Genomic DNA, 21,864 nt, shown 5'->3' with positions numbered 1-21,864 from the left:
CCTTGACTATGGAAGCTCACACTACAATAAATTAATCTCTCAGGTGCCAAAAGTCTCTCTATTTTTCTCTGTTCCTTAAAAAAAAATCAAATCCAACCGGAAATAGCTTGTTATTAGTTGTTATTGGCCTTTATTGGCATAAGCGGAAACACCTAACAGCTTAGAACAGCACCTTTTGTTTTCATAGTTACAGATTTGTGCTATGCCCTTTACACCTTCAATTCTGGACTCAGTTTTAAACATCCACTTTTTATAAGCTCATAACAGGAGCCAGCAGTAAAGTGGGTAGCAACTGAATGATACGGGACCCACAAATGTGCCTTCTACTGCAAAGAAAACGTGTGTTTGATTTTTAAAGCTCGATTTTGTGATGCAATCATTTTCCAGCCTTCCTTGACTGTACTGAAAATGTTCCCACTGAGGGGCCAGCAGCATAGATTTTCACTTTAAATTACCCGTTGCTCTTGTTCTGTGCTGGCTTTGCCCTGTAGCATTGGTTGACATTTCATAGAGAGTGAACCCGCATAGGGCCAGAAAGTATATAATTATAAGAATCACCTTCTCTTGATTTTCCCATTACGTAGCAATCACAACAGAGGCAGGCTTTTTGTAGGTGCTTGCTGTGGAATGAAAAAGTTTTATTCTTTGTTGACCTGTGATTAAAATGTGGCATTTTGGTAAATAAATAGCAGATAGCTTTTGCATAATTCAGTTCTCAACTGGTGCTAAAAGAAGCTGGTAATGCAAGTCTTTGACCTGTATCACATAAGCAGCAGCATAGGTATAATGGAAACTATGTCCTAGGATGGTGTTACAAAATGAATGTTTCCAGAGTTAAATGCACAGAAGCAGATTCTTTTTACGGAATGTAACAAGATGATGGGCATCAGATTGCCCTGTATGTGAATGTTTGTTTTATCCTACACCATCTAAATGATTTATATTATAAAAATATTAAAGCACAAGGCAGGGCTAGATTAGGCTTTCTTGTCTTCCTCACCTGTCCCTTTTAATTTAAACTCAATGTCACATTTTAACCCATCTTGGTTGGGGTATGGGATGCCCAAGAATTGTGATATTTTGTGTTTGTCCTGGCTGTGGGCTAAACTCAAACAGGAAGTTTTGTGCAGGGAACCTCCATGATGTACTTAAGCTAGGAAATGGACCGTGTTACAGCTGGAGCCTGAAATGAGATGGCATAAGAAGTAGGGTGACAGCTCACCCACAAAGAATTCTACCTATGAGAACTATCATATTCTGCAAGAGTTTGCTGCATTTGTAATGGGTTCAAAATTGGGATTCCCAGGAAGGAAAACTTCCTGGCAGTTGCACACAAAGAATACCCTTGTTGCCAAGACAAAGTCTCAGCATGAACTGGAAGACTTCTAGGGAACTGAGAACTAGCCTCTGTAGACCAGGGATGGAGAACTTTCCCCCTCCAGGTGTTGTTGGCATCCAACTCCCATCAGCCCCAACCAGCAAAGCCAACAACCAGAGATGATGGGAATTGCAGTTAAGCTGCATCTGGAGTGCCATAGGTTCCGATCCCTGATGTAGACACAGTCACTTCAGAGCCCTAGAACCCTTTCTTGTTCAGACAACACTCTGCTCTGCTTCTCCAGCTGCAAAGGACAAAACAGCATGTGGATCTATGGGATCCTAGTTATAGCTGCAGCAGGTCCTGATATCCCTTCCATGAATGAAAGAACCACCCAAAGCCACCAACAAATAGAGGCCAAAGTGTAGAAGGATGGGGAATATTTCTGTTCAAGCTTAGCTTGGCCCAATAGCCAGGACTGAAACAAGACACTTTTCTGATTTTGTATATAAACCTAAAGTGGAGATACTTGAGGAGTTTGATCTTTATGGATTCTGATGCAGATTAACCCCATCTGTTTCCTTTGGACTAATGTGCAGATTGGAACATGATGTTTGAGTTTTCAGACCAAAAAGTTGCAAAATGCATATTTGGAGATAAAATACATTTCAATATGTGTGCCTTTGAGTGAAGCATTTGTGTGAGTTTTTTAAAAATGAGATCAGTATGGAAATGGAACAGATTTATGAGTGAATTCATATGAAAGTCATATGAACCAGAGAGAGACTGATTTGTCTTGTCCTTAAAATAAAATGCGTTGCTGAGATTCTGTTGCCTTACCCAATGAGGAGTTTTGAGGCTAAACTACTATGAGTTCCTTGTAGGAAAGGTGGAATATACATTTAATAAGTACAAGTTGGTGAGGCACAATTTCCTGAAGTCACGGCACTTTTTTTGTCATTGTTAACTGTTGACACATTATGCACTTTGCTGCATTATTTGATCCCCATTGTATAGTTTTGAAAAATGAAAAAGCTACTTGCTCAGAAAAGTACTTTTTCTTCTTTTTGAGCAAGAGATTTTTACAAACACCTACCTCATAAAAGAGCAATTTATTCTTATCCCACAATTACTACTTGACCTGGATAGAGGTTTTTTCTAGCAGTGCCTAAGAATTTCCTGAAGGCATGTGATGTTGCACATCGTTCCCTTCTCCTTGTGCCCTCCATCTTTCCCAACATCAGGGTCTTTTCCAGGGAGTCTTCTCTTCTCATGAGGTGGCCAAAGTATTGGAGCCTCAGCTTCACGATCTGTCCTTCCAGTGAGCACTCAGGGCTGATTTCCTTCAGAATGGATAGGTTTGATCTTCTTGCAGTCCATGGGACTCTCAAGAGTCTCCTCCAGCACCACAATTCATATCATTCATATCAATAAATACATACATATTTATAAATACATATCATTCTGAAAACAATTGTAATTGATATGTACTGTATTTTTCGCTCTATAAGACACACCAGACCATAAGACGCGCCTAGTTTTTGGAGGAGGAAAACAAGAAAAAAAATATTCTGAATTTCAGAAGCCAGAACAGAAAGAGGGATCGCTGCGCAGTGAAAGCAGCAATCCCTCTTGCTGTTCTGGCTTCTGGGATAGCTGCGCAGCCTGCATTCGCTCCATAAGACGCACACACATTTCCCCTTACTTTTTAGGAGAGAAAAAGTGAGTCTTATAGAGCAAAAAATACGGTAATTAATACGTATCATATCAATGAATACATATCATTCTGCAAACAAATAATCTGGGACACTAGTAATATTTTCATTCACTAGACATTGGAGATATTATGTTAATAGCATGATAGACTATGGTAATGATACAATTTATTTTATTGGTACATTTTTATGGAACTCTGAGATTCTGATGGTAACCTCTCACTTTTCTGTCATGACCTGTGGTTTTGACAGGAAGGCTGCCTTCAATGCAAATGCAAACAAGCCTCTACAAAAAAAAAAAGATCATAAAAATTAATTCATCTCATTCTCAATTCTCATTTTAGGACCAGGGGCATACAGCCCAGAAACAAGCAGCTTAAGGTTGAAATCACCTTCCTATGTTGCGGTATACGTTTCCCAGGTGGAACGTTTTAAAGAAGCAAAAGATGACACTCCTGGACCCGGGACGTATGAGGTATGTTAATTGGGCCTTCGCAAGTAATCTTACATCAGAAACATGTAGGTACATAACAACCTGCTATGATGCTGTTGTAGTTGAGACATTTAAATAGTGGGAAAGCAAAAGATTGGTGCTTTCAGTTGACAATAAGACAGAGAAATACAAACATGGCTTTGGTTCCTGGCTGCAGCATATGTAGGGGGCAGAAGTCGATTTGATGGAACTGCCATAACTGTTTTGTGAATGACATAAACGGGAGAGTTCATATGACTTAATCTGGTTTTGTGCAAGTTTTGAACAGGTAATCCATTTTATGGATTTATAGAATTCTCTGTACAAAGAAACTAGCTTGGCAAATTCAGCTTTTGTATGATGTCAGGTTCTTTTCCAGAAGGCACTTACTCTTCTAGAGTTGAACTGTGATGACTGGGAACTTCTGGGTCGGCGCCATCGCTGAATGGCGGACTCCCTCCGAGCTCCGGAGGGAGTCGGCTGGGTAGGGGTCGGGTCCTGCCGTGCCGGCGACGCGGGGACCCTCAAAAACCATGGGCGGAGATGCCCATGGACTTGGTGACTCGGCGGGCACCGTTTGCGCCCCCCGACCCGCGAAGGAGCCTTTTTAAAGGCTGCGGAGCGGGTGATGGGGGGGTGTGGTGCTGTGAGTCCAATGCTTCCTCTGCCCAGCGAAGCCGCATGCGATTCGGCGGAGAGCAACGACTTCTTCTTTGAAAATTTCGGATTTGGACTAAAAGGAACAACCCGTGAGTAAATTGATTGGATTTAAAAGCGAAATTTGATCTTTGAATTTGGAGCGAGCGGGAGGAGTGCAAAAAGGAAGTCCGCCCCCCCCCTGTTGTAGATGGCTCAACGCAAGGATTTGACAACTAAGATCGAGAGATGAACTTGTTTACCTGAAAAAAAATTTTAACTTCACGAAGGGAAATTACAATAATTGTGCTGGAGGAGAAGACTGATTTGTGGGAACTAAAGTGCAACCCCCCCGGGAACCGGGAACGATCCGCTATGAGAGACTGGTGAAGAGACACAGAAACTTTGACAGCTGTCAAAGTAGCTGTCAAAGCAGGAAAATAAAAGAGAACTTTGTTACGATGGCTTTGCTGGTTAGATTTGTTACAATTTGGACATAAATTATTGGAAATAAAGGCAACAAGTTATTTGACTTTTGGGTCTGATTTTGAAAGAAATTAAGTTACCATATTCCCTCTAGAGGGAGGCTGGGACATTGCAACAGTAGCAGCAAGTGGAAAAATACTATGAATTTGAGCAGGATCTGATATCTCTTGGGAAAGCTGCAAAAACGAAGCATTATTTTGTCTACAGAGGTTTCTATACTAAAGGAGACAATGGATTTATCTATTGAAGAAAGGAAGGGACTTGACGCAAGTTATGTTCCTGAATAACAAAAGCCTCTGTGGAGAACAAGAAGTTTCTGAATTAGAAGGTTTCTGCAGCAGAACAGGAAAAAGCAACCTGAGGAATAAGAGCTGGACCAAATTTGAAGCTGGAGTATTTGGAACATCCAGGCTTTAAAAGGACCAAGAAATAGAATTTAAGTTAGATTCTTAAACATAGAGGTCTGGATGGAAGAACAATGACTTTTTCTGAGAGTTTTTTCGAGATTGGACTTTCTGAAATTAAAAGCTATCAAAAGACGGCAAAGTGGAGTTGAGATATAGACGTGGATACACCAGGCTGGCAGTAGACAATGGATGAACTTTGGGGATTGGAACCGGGGAATGGGGGGGGGGGGAGATTTGGAATCCAAAGGCTGTAAAATTATATATTATTTCTTTTCTTTTTTCATGTCTGTTGTTTGAAAATAGGGGAATTTGTGGAAGGGAAATGGGGTCGATCTTAGGGAATTATATAAAATATAAGGAGAAATGGTTCATTAAGATAAATAAGATAAATTAATTTGGAATAAATGGGTTATTTAAAATTACAAATAAGGTTTTAAAATTTGGGGTAAGAATCTGTGGAATCAATTTAAGGGAAATGGAATACAAGAGGGGGAGGGGGGGAAGTCCGGGAAAGATGCCACTGAAACCAAGTGTAAATCATATCTGTTTTTTCTTTCTTTCTTGCTATTTTTTAATAAATATTATTTAAAAAAAAAAAGAACTGTGATGACTGAAGTGTCATCTTCTGAGCCCTGAAGTTGTATGGTTTTTGCTTTGAGTGTGTTTGGTTTGATGGTTGTTAGCAATGAATTGCTGTATTGTATATGGCAGGCATGGGGAACCTGTGGTCCTCCAGATATTGTTAGACCACAACCCCCAGCCATCCTGGCCACTGGTCAGGGAAGATGGGACTTGTAGTTCAACAACCTCTGTAGGGCCATGGGTTTCCCATTCAAGGTATATAGTATCATTTGGGGGCAGGGTTAGGCCATTTTATGGACTTTGACCAAGAAGCAGGATAGACATCTAAGTAATAAGTAATAGTTTTATTTAAAATTAAGGCAGACATAGCAGCCTTTGCACCAGAGAGGGAACTGTGTAGCCAAATTTATAACTACAACATAAGAAAATGCAGAAAATCTTGAGCTTTGAGGCGGTGAACTGAAATCTCACTGCCCCGTGACTTGACAAACAATTCATACAACCTAAAGCACATGTGCAAATTGCCAGGTGTTGACTTTTCTACATCACCTGCTGCCTGTCATTTGAATCTGCACACATATGCATTAGTCGGCTGCACTTGAAATGGCTTTTTATTGGGGCTTGTCATACTTAGATTGCCCTTTTCCAAAATCTGCAAATATAAGAATATAATGAAATGTCCCTGAGGATTCATTTTTCTTCTAGTTCATGAATTTCAATTGAAACACATACATATGAAGCAAGTTGTTCTTGCCCAGTGCTCTCTTTTCTGACTACGGCAGCTTTCCTAGTTCTCAGCCAGGGAAAGATCATCCCCAGCCCTGTTGTCTGATATCCTTTAATTAGTGACACATAAAACTAAATTGGGGACCTTCTGTATGCAAAGCTCATGATATCCCACCTGAGTAGTGTCTCCTCCCTGTTGAGGATTAGTGATCAATTAATAATCTAAATAAAGACCACCTCTAACAGCTCAGGCAGGGAGGTTGTTGGGCCATGGAGTGGGCAGCACAAGATCCTTGTTCTGTCTCTCTGGCTCAACACCAGGTAGAATCCCTCACACAAATCCCTAAACATATCTATGAGTGAGAGCAAACTGACCCTTCCTTGGTGTTGTAGCACTGCTCACTTTGGCAGCACATATACTAAAATTGGAACGATACAGAGATTAGCATGGTTCCTAGAGCCCAGGCAGACTCAGCTAGGTTATGTTTGGCCCACATAGCTCACCTGCAATCAAATTGTGAATCAGAGATATTTGATTGTGGTGGGTGCATTACCTGAAACCTGGGCAGGTGAGCTAAGTGAACCAAACTTAACACAGTTGAGTCTGCTCGGGTACTTGATGCATCCTAGAAGGGAGGAAGATCTCTAGAGCACAAAAATTTTCATAGGGATTATGAAATTTATTTATTTTTTCTATTTCACAACTGTATCTTAAGCTCACTTCATATCTAAAGGGCACATTATCAGGACTGTCACCCAAAAAGAGTGTGCAACAAGCCTAAGGAATCCTCTTCTCAGAGCGGCTAAACTCCTTTAATCATCTCAAAACACAAAAGGACCTTAATGTGCTAGTGGCTGTAGAAAAAATGAGAAAAACAGTGTGTGCACAGAAATGCTTTTTTCTTTTTCTTTTTTTGTGCCCTGGTTCAGGTCTGTATGCTGTACTATGTAAAACATATTTCTAGAATGGGAACAAAGGTGCCTTTTAGACTAAGCACTTAACAAAATTGTATTGTACAATCTATTGTACACCGTGCTTCTGGATTGCTCTCTCCCTGTCAAGTCTACAGGGCTAGATTGCAGATGATCTCTTGGAGGTAGGTCAAGACTGTCAAGCTCCAGCAGGGTTTGGGAAGATAACACTGATTGGCTCATTTTTTTCTGACTGTGAATGCAGGCTAGCAGAATTTTTTCTCTATATAGCTTTCTGTTTCAATTATACAGTGGTGCCCCACAAGACGAATGCCTCGCAAGACGAAAAACTCGCTAGACGAAAGAGTTTTCCGTTTTTTGAGGTGCTTTGCAAGATGAATTTCCCTATGGGCTTGCTTCGCAATACGAAATGTCTTGCGAGTTCTTGTGAGTTTGTTTCCTTTTTCTTAAAGCCGCTAAGCCGTTAATAGCCGCTAAGCCGTTAATAGCCGCTAAGCCGCTAATAGCCGCTAAGCCGCTAATAGCCGTGCTTCACAAGACGAAAGAACCGCAAGACGAAGAGACTCACGGAACGGATTAATTTCGTCTTGCGAGGCACCACTGTCTTTTGCATGCTTTCATCATTACAGCCTACACTAGGCCAAATATAGGTTAACAATTCATTTTCAGAAGGCAGAAAAAAGTGTATTTATGTGTTCTGTTGTTCAGAAAATGTTTTTTTGGGGTTTAAATTGTAATGGTTTTCAATTTTGAGACTTTATTGTTGCTGCCGTGAGCTACCTTGAGGGCCCCTTGTGGATGGAATGGCATTCCCAGCCCTCTCTCTCTCTCTCTCTCTGTGTGTGTGTGTGTGTGTGTGTGTGTGTGTGAGAGAGAGAGAGAGAGAGAGAGAGAGAGAGAGAGAGAGAGATTGCCAAGCGTGTAAAGCTGAATGTGTACAAGTTAAATGTGTGTAAGTCTACTGTGCACAAAATTACAGTTATTCATGTGATACTATATACAAAGGCTGTGCACTCACTCCTAAGACATCCATGAAGTTTGAGGCTTGTAAAAATGCCTGTTCTTTTATCTTTCAAATTCAACTATGGAGGAAGTCATTTCCAACGCGCAGGTAGCAAGAAGCAGCCAAGTCAACTGCTGACTGCTGTTCATTCACCAAAATAACAGGACAACCTTGCCTTCTGAATTAGCAAACTGCATGCCGGGATAAAAGTTTTCTTGAATGAATTGTGCCAGAATTTTATCCTGTATGGTGGTGGGAACTGCACTGGTGGTAACTGAGTGATCCCTTGGGGTTGTGGTGGACGGGAATGTTGACCCAGTGTCTGGCAGTTGTGAGGAGGATAAGTTCCATGCTGGAGATCATTGGAAAAGGGGATTGAAGAATAAAATTGCCAATATTGTGATGCCTTTATACAAATCTATGGCGTGAACACATGGAATACAGTATACAGTTCTGGTTGACTCGCCTCTAAAGGATATTGTGGAACAGGAAATTATTCAGAAAATAAGGTAGCAAAAATGATGAAGGGGCTGGAACAACTCTATTGTGTGGAAAGGTTACAGCATTTAAACTTTTTCATTTCGGTGAAGGGCAACTAAAGGAGAAGGGTATTATAGAGGTGCATAAGGTTATTGTGACTGGTGTAGAGACAGTGGATTCCCTTGGAGAAACAATTAGACATACCTTTTGAAATGCACTTGTACGAAACACATTTCCTTACCTTGTACCCTATATAAGCACCAAAACTTCAGTATCGTTTCATTATGTCTGATATCTTGAAAATGCATTCCTAAGAGAACTTCAATTTTGCTAGCTTTTATGTTCACAAAAGTGGCTCTTGCCAGCTCTTGTGGTCATTGCAATATACAGCGGATGGTATGGGCATTGTACTGCATATAATACCTCTTTGTGAAAAAGTTTTTGGTACAGTACTGTGTACTGTTAGTAGAGTTGGGGAAGGTCTTGATATTGCTGCAGTTTGATCAGGCACTGCAATTCCCACGCAAGAACTGGCTTCCACTTTTCCCCATCTACAGTACTGCCAGGGCATTGTGATTTCCCCCTCGACATATCTTTCAAAGCTTGTTGATATTTACATGCAAATATGGGACCATTCTTGCCTCTGGGAATATTTTCTAACAAATACCAATGCTTGTAAATGATACCCTTCACTTGACTGGTGTTCGCATCAAATGTTAGCAAGGTTTGTATTGTTAGGAGCAGTAAATTGTTTTGTGTATGATTGTATTTTAAAAGTTATGTCTGCTTGTTGCATTAAGGGAATAAAGCCTTAGGTGATAAGTCCTGACATGAATTGTTGCCTTTTAAAACCCCTTAGAATTGCTTGTTTTAAATAAATACTTATATGTTTGCATGTGGTAGCAAAACACTTTGTAGGTTTTTCCTGCCTCTCCTGTTATATTGTTTCCGCAGATTTCTTGGGCCAGGGATTGTTTCTCACTCTCTGTATCATATGGATACCTCATATGGCTTAGTCAATACAGTGGTACCTCAGGTTACAGACACTTCAGGTTACATACGCTTCAGGTTACAGACTCTGCTAACCCAGAAATATTACCTCAGGTTAAGAACTTTGCTTCAGGATGAGAACAGAAATCGTGCTCCGGCGGCGTGGCAGCAGCGGGAGGCCCCATTAGCTAAAGTGGTGCTTCAGGTTAAGAACAGTTTCAGGTTAAGAACGGACCTCTGGAATGAATTAAGTACTTAACCCAAGGTACCACTGTAATGGGAAGGGGTGGCTGGGCCCAGTGGAGCTGAGTAGCATTCATTTTTGGTGCCCGTTCCTAACTTGGCTACAGGAGGGAAGGCTTTTTCATCTTCTTTGCCCTGTTGTTGTTGTTGTTGTTGTTGTTGTTGTTGTTGTTGTTGTTCAATCATTAGTTGCAGTTAGTTTTCAGGCTTTCAGGGGGTCAGTGCACACCATGGGAAGATTCAGTGTGGTTTGGAGGGAAGGATGGATTTTGGAACACAGGCAATTGCCTTATTTTGAGTCATACTGTTAGTCTATCTAGTTCAATATTGTCTACACTGACTGGCAGTGACTCTCTAGGGTTTGGGGCAGGGGTCTATCCCAGTCTTACCTGGAGATGCCTGAGTTTGAACCTGAGACCTTTGGCATGTAAAGCAGATTCTCCCCTACTGAGTTATGGTCCTTTTCCAAGGGGAAAAGACAATTTCAGGTACTCTGAAGTGATGGGATGGTGGCTCAGTCAAACCAATTAGTACAGTGGTACCTCGGGTTAAGAACTTAATTCATTCTGGAGGTCCGTTCATAACCTGAATCTGTTCTTAACTTTAGTTACCACTTTAGCTAATGGGGCCTCCTGCTGCCACCGCACCGCAGCCGCGCGATTTCTGTTCTCATCCTGAAGCAAAGTTCTTAACCAGAGGTACTATTTCTGGGTTAGTGGAGTCTGTAACCGGAAGCGTCTGTAACCCCAGCTACCACTGTATAGCAACATCCTCATTGCCCTAGGGTTCATGGATGAAGATGTTGAATTTATGCAGATAGGGAGGGCCTCCTTGGCCCACCTTTAAAGTGTGTTGGCAGAGCTGGGCTGGGTTGCTTGTACAAAGTGAGTAGCAAGAGACAGTGTTTCCTAGTTCTTATCTTGGCAGCATCTGTACGAGACAACATAGACAGCACAGTTAAGAATGTTGGAAACCCACTATGCAAATTATTACAGTGGTAGCCCATACTTGCACTCATTTATGGTGGAGGGACAAGCAAGAGAAAAATATTTTAAATAATAAATATTCTGCATTTAATAGTAAGATGGCCATATTCATAAGCATGGAAAACATGTCTCGTAAGCATACATGCACACACACACAAACACACACACACGGTTGTAGAAAATAATCCTTTCCCTTTTGATGTGATATTTCAATTATAGCACTGCTTGTGAGAAACCCAGTGGCATAATACATACTTTATTTTACTAAATATATTCAGATATGTTAACACAGGCAGCAACGGTCAATTTATATACAGTGCATGCAAATTAATCCATCATTTTGAAACAATTTCTACCTGTTAGCCAACTTTATGACATTTCTGTCATGCTGAATGATAGGCACTTCTTTAATTTGACAGTGGGAAAGTTGGTGGTATGTCAAATCTTTTTTAGTATTCAAGAAGATCTACATGAAAGCTTTACAATGCAAAATTTCCTTTTATTTTTCAGATGTAGAACATTTTGCTGTCTTTAGAAAATGTATTATTAAACTGATCTTTGGCCTAGTGTAGGCTGTAATATGAGAGCTTTCAAAATATGATTCAAAATAGAACAGACACATTGAGAAATATTTCTGCTAGACTGTTCAGTGTTGCTTAGTAACTTATTATGAACAGTATATTTATTTTAATTTTTATTTCTCTGACACAACAGTTGTGCCTGGCACTCACAGCTTAAAATGGTGCATAAGTAGTCCATGTCTCAATAAACTTACAGTGTAATCGTCTAATGTTGCTACTTTGTTAGACATTATTATGCATCATACATAATATTTATTTAAAGGTTCTTCCTTACACTGTAAGCCTAGTACATACAATAACTTAAGATAGGGATGTGGAATCGGGTTACATTTGCTTCAGGTTACATACGCTTCAGGTTACAGGCTCCGCTAACTCAGAAATAGTACGTCGGGTTAAGAACTTTGCTTCAGGATGAGAACAGAAATCGTGCTCCGGCGGCGCAGCAGCAGTAGGAGGCCCCATTAGCTAAAGTGGTCTTCAGGTTAAGAACAGTTTCAGGTTAAGTACAGACCTCTGAAACGAATTAAGTACTTAACCTGAGGTACCACTGTAATAATAATTTATTATTTATACCCCACCCACCTGGCTGGGCTTCCCCAGCCACACAGAAATATTTGGTGCCACTAGGCTTTGAGAGCTGGCTGATGATTTTAGAACTGTTTTATTTTCTTGGACAAGGTTAAGACCCTTCAATGCATTAAAATTGTAATAATAGAAACAGGGCATTATGATTACCATGGTTTGATGCTGCGTGTTTCAGTGAACTTGGGTTCCTCAGAAATTTAACAGGGGTTCCTCAGTGAGGAGGTTAGTAGTGGGAGGGCACTGTTCCCTGAAATACAGCTTCTAGCCATTGTTAATATTCCACAATGTGCAGTCACAGTGAGGTGTCTTCTAGCTCTTTCTCTCTCTCAGGGCAACATTGAGGCCCAAAAGGCTGATTTGGGTACACATGAGCTGAATAAGTATCTTTCCCTGAATGCGCGTCAAATCCTTTGAGACTTGGACCAGAATACAAAGTTTCCTCAGCAGATGAGTCAATGTAGAAGGCTGCAAGTCAAAATATACTGTTATACTGGAACATGCAGAGCTCTCTGTAGCATCCAAACTGCATATGTTGGTGAGATGTTAGCTTCTGCTTTCCTGTGAGAGTAAATTATTCATTTGGTTCCAGCACACAACCCTAATAGCATTTTTCAGCTGGCTGCGGTATGCCAAAACGTTATGGATTCAAATTAATTGCAATTGGAGCTTTGAAAATAAGCCCATCATGATGCTGTAAGGGCTGAAACGATGAGTTAGTGAAATGTTGTTGAAGCACTGGAAGAAAGAGCAGCTGAGGCTCCAAATCTCTACTGCCATGTGTTGCAGCCACCACTCCAGCTTAATGCTTAGAAGATGACTTTATTATACAAATAAAGAATCTGACCACCTCCACACAGCATGAATCAAAAAGCTATGCTTCTACAGTGAACAGCTGTGCTATTGGCCAGGAGCCTCTGTGTTTAGATCTACATCAGCCGCTTCTCGTCTTGGCATCTGTATGTGTGCGCAAAGCTTTGCAAGGAGAATGAAGGATGGCATCTCTGTAGCCGTGGCTTTCTTAACATAGTTTGGGTTCTCTTAAATGTTGTGATTCAAATATGGAGGCTATCATTTGCAAGATATATTGTTTATAGAGATGTGCTACAAAAGGATCATTTGCACTGTCTGTAAAAGGGAGCAGTTTTTGTCTAGGCAACAATCTAGCATGTTGAAGAGTTTTTGGAAGACATTAGAAGGACTCTTGAGAGCATAGCATATTATATAAATCCTGTTGTTTGGTTGGACTCCCATCAATTCCTCCCCCTACATAATAATATTGTGCATACTGTACTCGGAGGGACTAGAAGTATTGTGTAATTTCTTGAGTGTATGATACTCTTGTTGGAGTAAGAACGTCAAACATTTAGTTCAGTTTCCAGATTTGTTTTAGATAATGTGCATGAGCATTAAATAGTTGCTCTGGGGATAGATGCAGACGCAAACAATATTCTCTTCAAGCTATATTACATCCTAGGAAAACAGTTTGCCAAAACTTGTTTTTGGATACACTTTTGCTGGCACAATTCTCTGAAGTTCTGTTTTGAATTTCAGAGTGCTAGCATAGTTGGACTATTTCCTCTTCAGTTCACGGTAACGTTATCATCTCTGCATCTGTGTGCCACCCACAGAAAATGACTGATACTTCTGAAAGCAGCTTAATAATTAGAATATTACTCACTATTGGAAGTCAGCAAAGTCTCTTTACCACTACATTTGTTTTTCTTGAATGCTCAGCACCCTCACTCTCTTTGCTTGCCCATGCAGCCTGGAATGGATGAGGGTTGTTCGGCATTTCTTATCTTGAATGGGTTAAAAGCTGAAATGAAGGAGCTGTGTGCCATGCATCCTGTGCTGCACCCTCTAAGGTAGTTTGTTGCATTTGAGTGCAGCGAATGACTATATCCCATCTCTATTATTGAAGTAAGATTCAGTACTGTTTAGGGATGTATCCAGTTTAGGCATGGAATGGGGTGTGTGTGTACCATCTTGTCTTTCACCAGTGGTGATTAGTGTGCACTGGATCTGGCAGGGCAGCTGGGGGCGGAGGTCACCAGGGATGGGCCCCATTTCTTATGGTTTTCTACCCATTATCCTCTTTGTGCAAAGATGCCATGGACTCTTAGCAATGTAGTAGTACCATTACTTACATTAAAAAAGATAAAGGAACCCTGACCCTGACAGTTAAGTCCAGTCACAGACGACTCTGGGGTTGCAGCGCTCATCTCACTTTACAGGCTGAGGGAGCCGGCGTTTGTCTACAGACAGTTTTTCCGGGTCATGTGGCCAGCATGACTAAGCCACTTCTGGCAAAACCAGAACAGAAGAAGAAGAAGAAGAAGAAGAAGAAGAAGAAGAAGAAGAAGAAGAGGAGGAGGAGGAGTTTAGATTTGATATCCCGCTTTATCACTACCTGAAGGTGTCTCAAAGCGGCTAACATTCTCCTTTCCCTTCCTCCCCCACAACAAACACTCTGTGAGATGAGTGGGGCTGAGAGACTTCAAAGAAGTGTGACTAGCCCAAGGTCACCCAGCAGCTGCATGTGGAAGAGCGGAGACGCGAACCCGGTTCCCCAGATTACAAGTCTACAGCTCTTAACCACTACACCACATTGGCTCATGGAACAGCTCACAGAAATGCCATTTACCTTCCTGCCAGAGCAGTGCCTCTTTATCTACTTGCATTTTTTGGCTAGGTTGGCAGGACCTTGGACCGAGCAAAAGGAGCTCATCCCTTCATGGGGATTCAAACCGCCGACCTTCTGATCTGATCGGCAAGCCCAAGACGCTCAGTGATTTAGACCACAGCGCCAGCCGCGTCCCTTACATTACTTACCGGCAAACTGAGATCAACCCTATGAGGAAGGTTAGGCTGACAGAACCCGCCCCCCCGCGTGCTTCTACAATGCGTCTCCTCTCTTCACCCCCTGCCCCATGCATGGGTGAAGAGTGGCACTGCTAGCCATTTGTGATTAGCTGTGCTGTTCACAGTTATGATTGGGCAACAGAGGGGATGGACAGAAAACACTCCAGGGAATTTCTGAATGACAGGAAATGTATTGTTATTATTCGGGAAGGGACAACGCAAAATTCCTGGGCTACAGCTTTGGATTTTCAGGTCAGGAAAAATACCTGGGTGGGGGGACCTGCATTACCTTGCCCTAGGGACCAGTCACCTCACTACAGTGCCCTGTGTTTGGGAAGGCAAAACTCGAGGTTTCCCAGAGTACAATGATACTTCCATCTTGTTTCCCAATAGTTCAAAATTGGAGAACATGCCACTGCTCCTTCAAATATGAAGGAGTGCCAACAGAACAAAAAGGATCTGTTTTATGATACTGATGTTCTTATAATGTTGTTAAGGCTCATTGAATGCCAAATATGGCAGAAAGTCACTATGAAAAATTTAAAAAGCCAAGTAAATAAATACATACAATATGAATGTGGTGTTCTTGTCTGTATCCTCTGTTGCCCCTGTAGCAGACGACTGCATTAGTCTCACAATGTGGACATTTCTGGTTTCCAGTGCATTCTATGTTAACAAATCTAACTCTCCAGCTTGCAGATCATATACATCTTGTCCCCCTTCCCCATTATCCAATAAGGGACGTCTAAATTTTATTTCTAAAATATGATGATTATGTATCATTAATTTGTGTTCTCACTGGTTAGATAACAAATCCAGGTTAGCTGGCTAATGAGAAATGCCAGTAACAAATATTAAAATTAAACTGTAACACCCAAGTGAGAAAAATTGACCATGTTACAAATAAATCCAACCATCTTTTGTAATTTTTCATGATTAAATTGGTCTATTATAAATTGTTCTGCATCATCTGCTAAGAAAATGGTAGAGTTATTAAAAGATAGTAAGTGCTTTGTCATTCTATTGAACAGTTTAGTGCATTAACTATTTTTAGGCCTCATTAAAATCATTTTAGTTGGGATTCAGTCTTAAATTGTAAAATGCATTTGCTGGGCCATGGCTGTATACAAAGACTTTAAATTGTTCAAGTGTTAGTTGTTTGTTCCAGAGAAAGAGAAACTTTGCAGGTCCTTCATAGAGGCATAATGTCAGATTCCATATTCATAGTTTACCAGCGTTATATTAGGCATTTATTTTATTACTGTACTTCATTCTATCCAGACTGCTTATTAAGTATCGTCTGCTAGTACTCTGAATATGAGTGAATAGTTGACAATAAAATATAGGAGCTTTGACTATCCAGCACTATAATCAGTCCATTTGTCTGCTAATGTTATCAGACCACATATGAAGATATTTATGCGCTGCCTACCATAATGGTCAGAAACATTTTGACTTTAGAAATAGTGGTTGATTTTCCCCAAATGTCAGTTTCTCTTGGCTATGCAAGAACTTCTGATGGTGTTGTGATTGATGAGAAAAGTTGCCATAGCTTCAGGCCAGGAACTACAAATCCAGCCAGATCATCTGGTTCCAGGCCAGCTGCCACTGAAAGCAGCAACACAAGTTGTTTCACAAGCTGGGCTGTGTAGGATTGTCTGGGTATTCTTTTGTGGAACCTGATCACACCACAGCCACTCAGGGGAGTGTTGGGTTGGGCTCTAAATCTCCAATTCCAAACACATCTATTTGGATCTATAACTTTTTGGGGGTGTTTGTGTTGGAAACTTTTGACTGTAACCTGAACTCTGATTCTAAACCTATTAGTTAGAAACACAGGAAAGTTATGCATGACTTGTTCTTGTTTCCTGGTTAGGGTCCTATTTATAAAAGCAACATATAGTTAGTTTGTTGTTTCTGATGGAACACTATATAAACCAGCAGAACTGACTTCAGATTTTTGTGGACCACTGCCAGCAGGATTAACCCCTTGTAGTCCCCCACACTGTGAGTCCTGTTCCCTGCCAGCATCACAAAGGTAGATGGTGCTAGTGGAAGGCTAGGGTTGGGTGGGGGGATTTATTCTGTTCACATTTAAAGGCAAATCATATAACGAGCACTTATCTATATTCCGTGATGCAGTTCTGCAACTAAACAGTGTTTATAAAAATGAATAAAAATGGATATACTAGTGGAAATAAAAAAACATTTCATCAGGGAAAGTTGCTTGTGAAAAAGTGTACATTGCTCAAAACTGCATACAAAAATGTGTTTATTAGGAGAAATTTGCACCAATACACTGATGAATTGTCATAGGCGTTTTTTTGTTTAAAAATAATCGGCCAATTGCTGCAGAAATGTGGAAAACTGAACTTGAGGTTTGAAAAATTAAAATGAGAGAACCACAATTGTCAGATTCTCCCATCCCTAGTGGGAGCCAAGAGAAAAGCTTCCTAGTGCAACATGCAGGAAGAATTAGAAGATGGCTTCGGGGGTGCGCTGGCGGGGGGTATCTTCCATTTCCTGGTTGGCTGCATCATATAGCCAGACATCTCTGTGGATAAGAGTAGTGTGGTAGCATTATGCCTCCATGCTGCTGGATGCACCCCACATTACTGGGTCTAAAAGGAATGCAAATATATATCTCTAGCACATTGTCATTTGGGAAAATAAACATTCCATAGACGTGCAAAGACTTTCAGGGATATCTGCTATTTCCTAATGGGAGGGGTGTCTGGAGGCAGAGGACAAAACTGATTCTCTTGAGTGCAGAATATTCTACTGGTATCAGGCAATTTTCCTGTTAGAAAACGGGGGATGCCTCAGCAGATGCTCAACCAAACCAAACTCTGATTTCAGGCCTGACAACAAGGTGTCCTTTGAAAACCTGTATCTGTTTCTGCTTATGGATGACATGGGAAACTTTGCTGTTGCTGTCTTTTTCTAGTATGTTTATACTTTACTTGTTCTTGGAGGTGTATCTGGGGTATTTTGCATCCTTGGAAGGAGCTGAATAGGCAGCCCCCCCCCACAAAAAAATCAATTTATAGCAGTAGCCACATTAGAAATTACTATATTTTATGCAGTTGAAGTACTTGCATCTGGAGTGAGGGTGAGGTGAGGAGGAAGGGCACAAATTGTGCACAGCTTTCTTTCTTGGTGCAAGAAGAATGGGAAGCTTTTCCCATGTTTGATTTTACTGCAAAAGCACATTGCCACACGCATATAAGCCACACACTCTGGTCGGATTCACCAATCCTTAGGTGTGCCTTTGCTTGTTCTTATTTTCTGTATTATGCTAATGCTTTAAGAATGGAAGGGAAACCATTAACTTTCCTGGACTGTTTGCCTATATTGAGCAAATAACACTGTACCAAGTTGCTAAATTAACTGCTTAACCCAAGCTGCCCTCTTAAGTCACATCTTCACAAATCCCATTTTAGTTTTAAATGGACCCTGTAGGAACTAAAACACAGACAGACACAAATACGTGACTTAATTAAAACCCATCTTTAGCCACTCACAAATACCATTAAATTAGCACTAAACAGATGGGGCCAATCATTATTATCATTATGTGGGAAATGCTCTCATGGAAATCAGGGTTCTCCCCTGTCTCATCTACATTTGTGATATCCTGTGCCTGTAGAGATCTCTTGAGCTAAGCTTTTTAATATCTACCACATGGAATCAAAAGTTTATGGTGTTAAAGCACAATAGCAAAACAAAACAAAACATCCACTAATGCTTTGAGCAGCCAAAACTTCAGGAAGCCTGCATTTTCCATACTGTCACACATTTAACTGATCTTTCTTTGTGTTACAAGAGATCATGTCTCAGATGCACAAGACAAATTGGCTGGAGTGTTTGAAGGCGTTTCAGATGGAAGGGCCATTACAGTGGTACCTCAAGTACTTAATTCATTCCGGAGGTCCATTCTTAACCTGAAACTGTTCTTAACCTGAAGCACCACTTTAGCTAATGGGGCCTCCTGCCGCCACGCCGCCACCGCACAATTTCTGTTCTCATCCTGAAGGAAAGTTCTTAACTCGAGGTACTATTTCTGGGTTAGCAGAGTCTGTAACCTGAAGTGTCTGTAACCCGAGGTACCACTGTATATCTAATCACTTGAACTTCTCATAGGTGTGGTCGTCTCCTGTGCTCTCTGATTAGCTAAAAACCAATCCTTATTGTTCAAAATAAAGGAAACTAGTCAAGCAACTCCTTGGCATCTTTTTGTGTTCCAATTATGTTATGCTTATATTTGCATGTCGCACCGTTCCCTAACAATGCCAGTGCATTGAGAGCAGCAGTCAAGATGCTGTGGAAATAAGTGGGAAATTGACTGACTTTCCTGTGGCTATTAACCTTTGATGCCCTTTTACTGGCCTCATGGTGAGACCTTTCCCTTACTGAAGGAATGGTGTTTATTTCTGTTGTCTTTCCATCTTGTACTTTTCCCTTTTGTCCCATAATCATACAAAATATTGAAACGGGGGGGGGGGGGGAACACAAGCGAGAGAGACCAAAAGGTTATCACTTAGGCTTAGCTGCTTTCTGACATATTAACCTGACCTGTACCCTGCACAGATTAAAATATCTAAGACCCTCAGTGATGTCTCCACACATCCTTCTAAATAAGAGCCATGCTATGTAAATTCAAGACACAATAACCTGTTGGACATTGTGCCTAATCTAGGTGCTCCCTGAATTGTTAACAACATTGCAACTAGTAGAGTACTTTGTTTCCTGTCTCTCTCTCCCCTCCCCCCCCCCCAATTTCCAATACAGTGGTACCTCGGGTTAAGTACTTAATTCGTTCTGGAGGTCCGTTCTTAACCTGAAACTGTTCTTAACCTGAAGCACCACTTTAGCTAATGGGGCCTCCTGCTGCTGCTGCGCTGCCAGAGCACGATTTCTGTTCTCATCCTGAAGCAAAGTTCTTAACCCAACGTACTATTTCTAGGTTAGCGGAGTCTGTAACCTGAAGCGTATGTAACCCGAGGTACCACTGTATTTCAGTGTTACAATTATAGTTATATCACAGTTATAATTATTATATTGATTTATATTAGTTTATTGCATGTATATAGCAACAATACATATATATGCATAATAAAATAACCCACCCTAAACCAGAAGCTGGTGCTTCAACAATATATACAAAATGTATTGTGCATGTCACCAAATAAACATAATGTTACATAATGTTATGTTAAATGTTAGGAGTAATAATACCTTAGAACACCTTGAATTTTTGCCTGGATCCACAGATGTGTTGCATGAGCAGAAAGGTACTCTTGCTTGGTGGGGCAGCCCTCACTGAATGCTCCTAAAATCCCTGTCCTGCTGCAGCATTTAGTGCCTCATCACCCAGAGTTCCAGAGGGTACTTTGACACTATGGAGTACCTTTTTATGGGGTTATACTGGTAGAGAGGAGTATGGCAGGTCCCATTGTGCAAATTCATCTATCTCAGGCTTGAGCCCATTAGGTTGAATCTTCAGAGTACACTGAATATACTGAATATACAGAGATACTGAATATCTGTTATTCCGAATGTATACAAATCTCAGTAATCCCTTTTTGAAGTTTCAAATTGTTCATTATGATTGTGTGCATAGTTTCAAACATTATCTTATTTTAATAAAAATCTATTTATTCAACTTTTCCATTTTGTAACATATAAAGCATAAACACAAATTTTCTGTATCATTGATTTGAGTTAAACTGATTTCGCAAGAGGTGATTATTTCCCTGCCTTTTAATCCCATGTCTGTGCCTTGGTACCTCACCACCAATTTCCATAATGTTTTTTTTTTATGCTTTGTAAATATATTGCCCACTATTTTCTGCTATGAAAGTCACAGCACTGAAAAAATAAAGCCTGTGGGCTATATCCGCCTACGGTAAAGATAGCTATTAGAAAATATTTACAACCAGCACCCATGCATCTGGAATTGGGGAATGATTTTTGAGGTAGGCTCGATTCCTTCATGTGGAAATTAAGTACTTGTATGGATATGTTTGTTGTATTTATTTCAACCATAGTATTTTAGGTACCTAATAAATAATTATCACAGTATGAAATCTCATAAAATAATCATGGTGGCAAACACATCATCAGTCAGGGCCATACCAACAATGCTTTGGTGTGTATGGGGTGTTAGGGGAGGGACAATACCTCTGACATTGCATTCCTTCTGGGGTGGTTTGTCCACCTTTGGTTCCCTCAGCAGCGGAGGAAGCCGCTCGGGCACCTGGCCCAGGGGCAGAGAAAGCAGCCCATAGGGGCGGGGCACACCGCAGGGCCTCTGGAGTCTGCATGCCTTCTCCCACTCAGCTGCCCTACAGATGGGTGGAGGTAGCGGGCGCACCGTTTGGGCAGTGCGGAGCCTGCGCACGCCCAAACCACTGTGTCTCTCCCAGGAGAGACACGTGGCTCAGGCACACTGCAGGCCCCGCGGTGAGTGTTGCCCAGCATTTTGTCACCCCATCAGTGGTGACACCTGGGGCGGGCCACACCCACTGCACCTCCTTCCTCCACCCCTGCCCCCCACTTAGCTCTCACCAGTGGCTCCTAAAAGCCATGTGACAGCAGCCATATCCTGGTAAATGGCTTCAATTGGCTGGCTAAACCAGGTGAGACTAGTGATGACAACAACAACAACAGTGATCAAGTTCTGGAATGGGAGATGTTGCAATATAAACCCTCCCAATTGGAAATCCATACCATCGGCCAGTTCTCCCTGCCAATTGCTCCCTCTCAAAGAATTAGTGAAGGGCAATATCTTGGTAGACCATGTACTTTGCACAAATAAGATTTTAGGTTCAATTCCCAGCACCTCCAGGTAAGGCTG

The 21,864-nt window shown here is 41.2% G+C and overlaps 1 protein-coding gene across 1 annotated transcript in view; it reads left to right on the top strand.

Moving 5' to 3' along the window:
* The window catches only part of STPG2 (sperm tail PG-rich repeat containing 2), a 218,700-nt gene that overhangs the window by 122,138 nt on the left and 74,698 nt on the right, over positions 1-21,864 (top strand). The window contains exon 12 of the mRNA XM_079990920.1: positions 3,378-3,508. Coding sequence (XP_079847046.1) covers positions 3,378-3,508 — 131 coding nt within the window. The remainder of the gene's footprint in view (positions 1-3,377; positions 3,509-21,864) is intronic.

The sequence above is a fragment of the Podarcis cretensis genome (genome assembly GCF_951804945.1).
Source record: "Podarcis cretensis genome assembly, chromosome: 9".
In the NCBI taxonomy this organism is placed as follows: Eukaryota; Metazoa; Chordata; class Lepidosauria; order Squamata; family Lacertidae; genus Podarcis; species Podarcis cretensis.
Note: the sequence above shows the minus strand (reverse complement) of the source record. Positions and strands in the feature narration are given on the sequence as shown.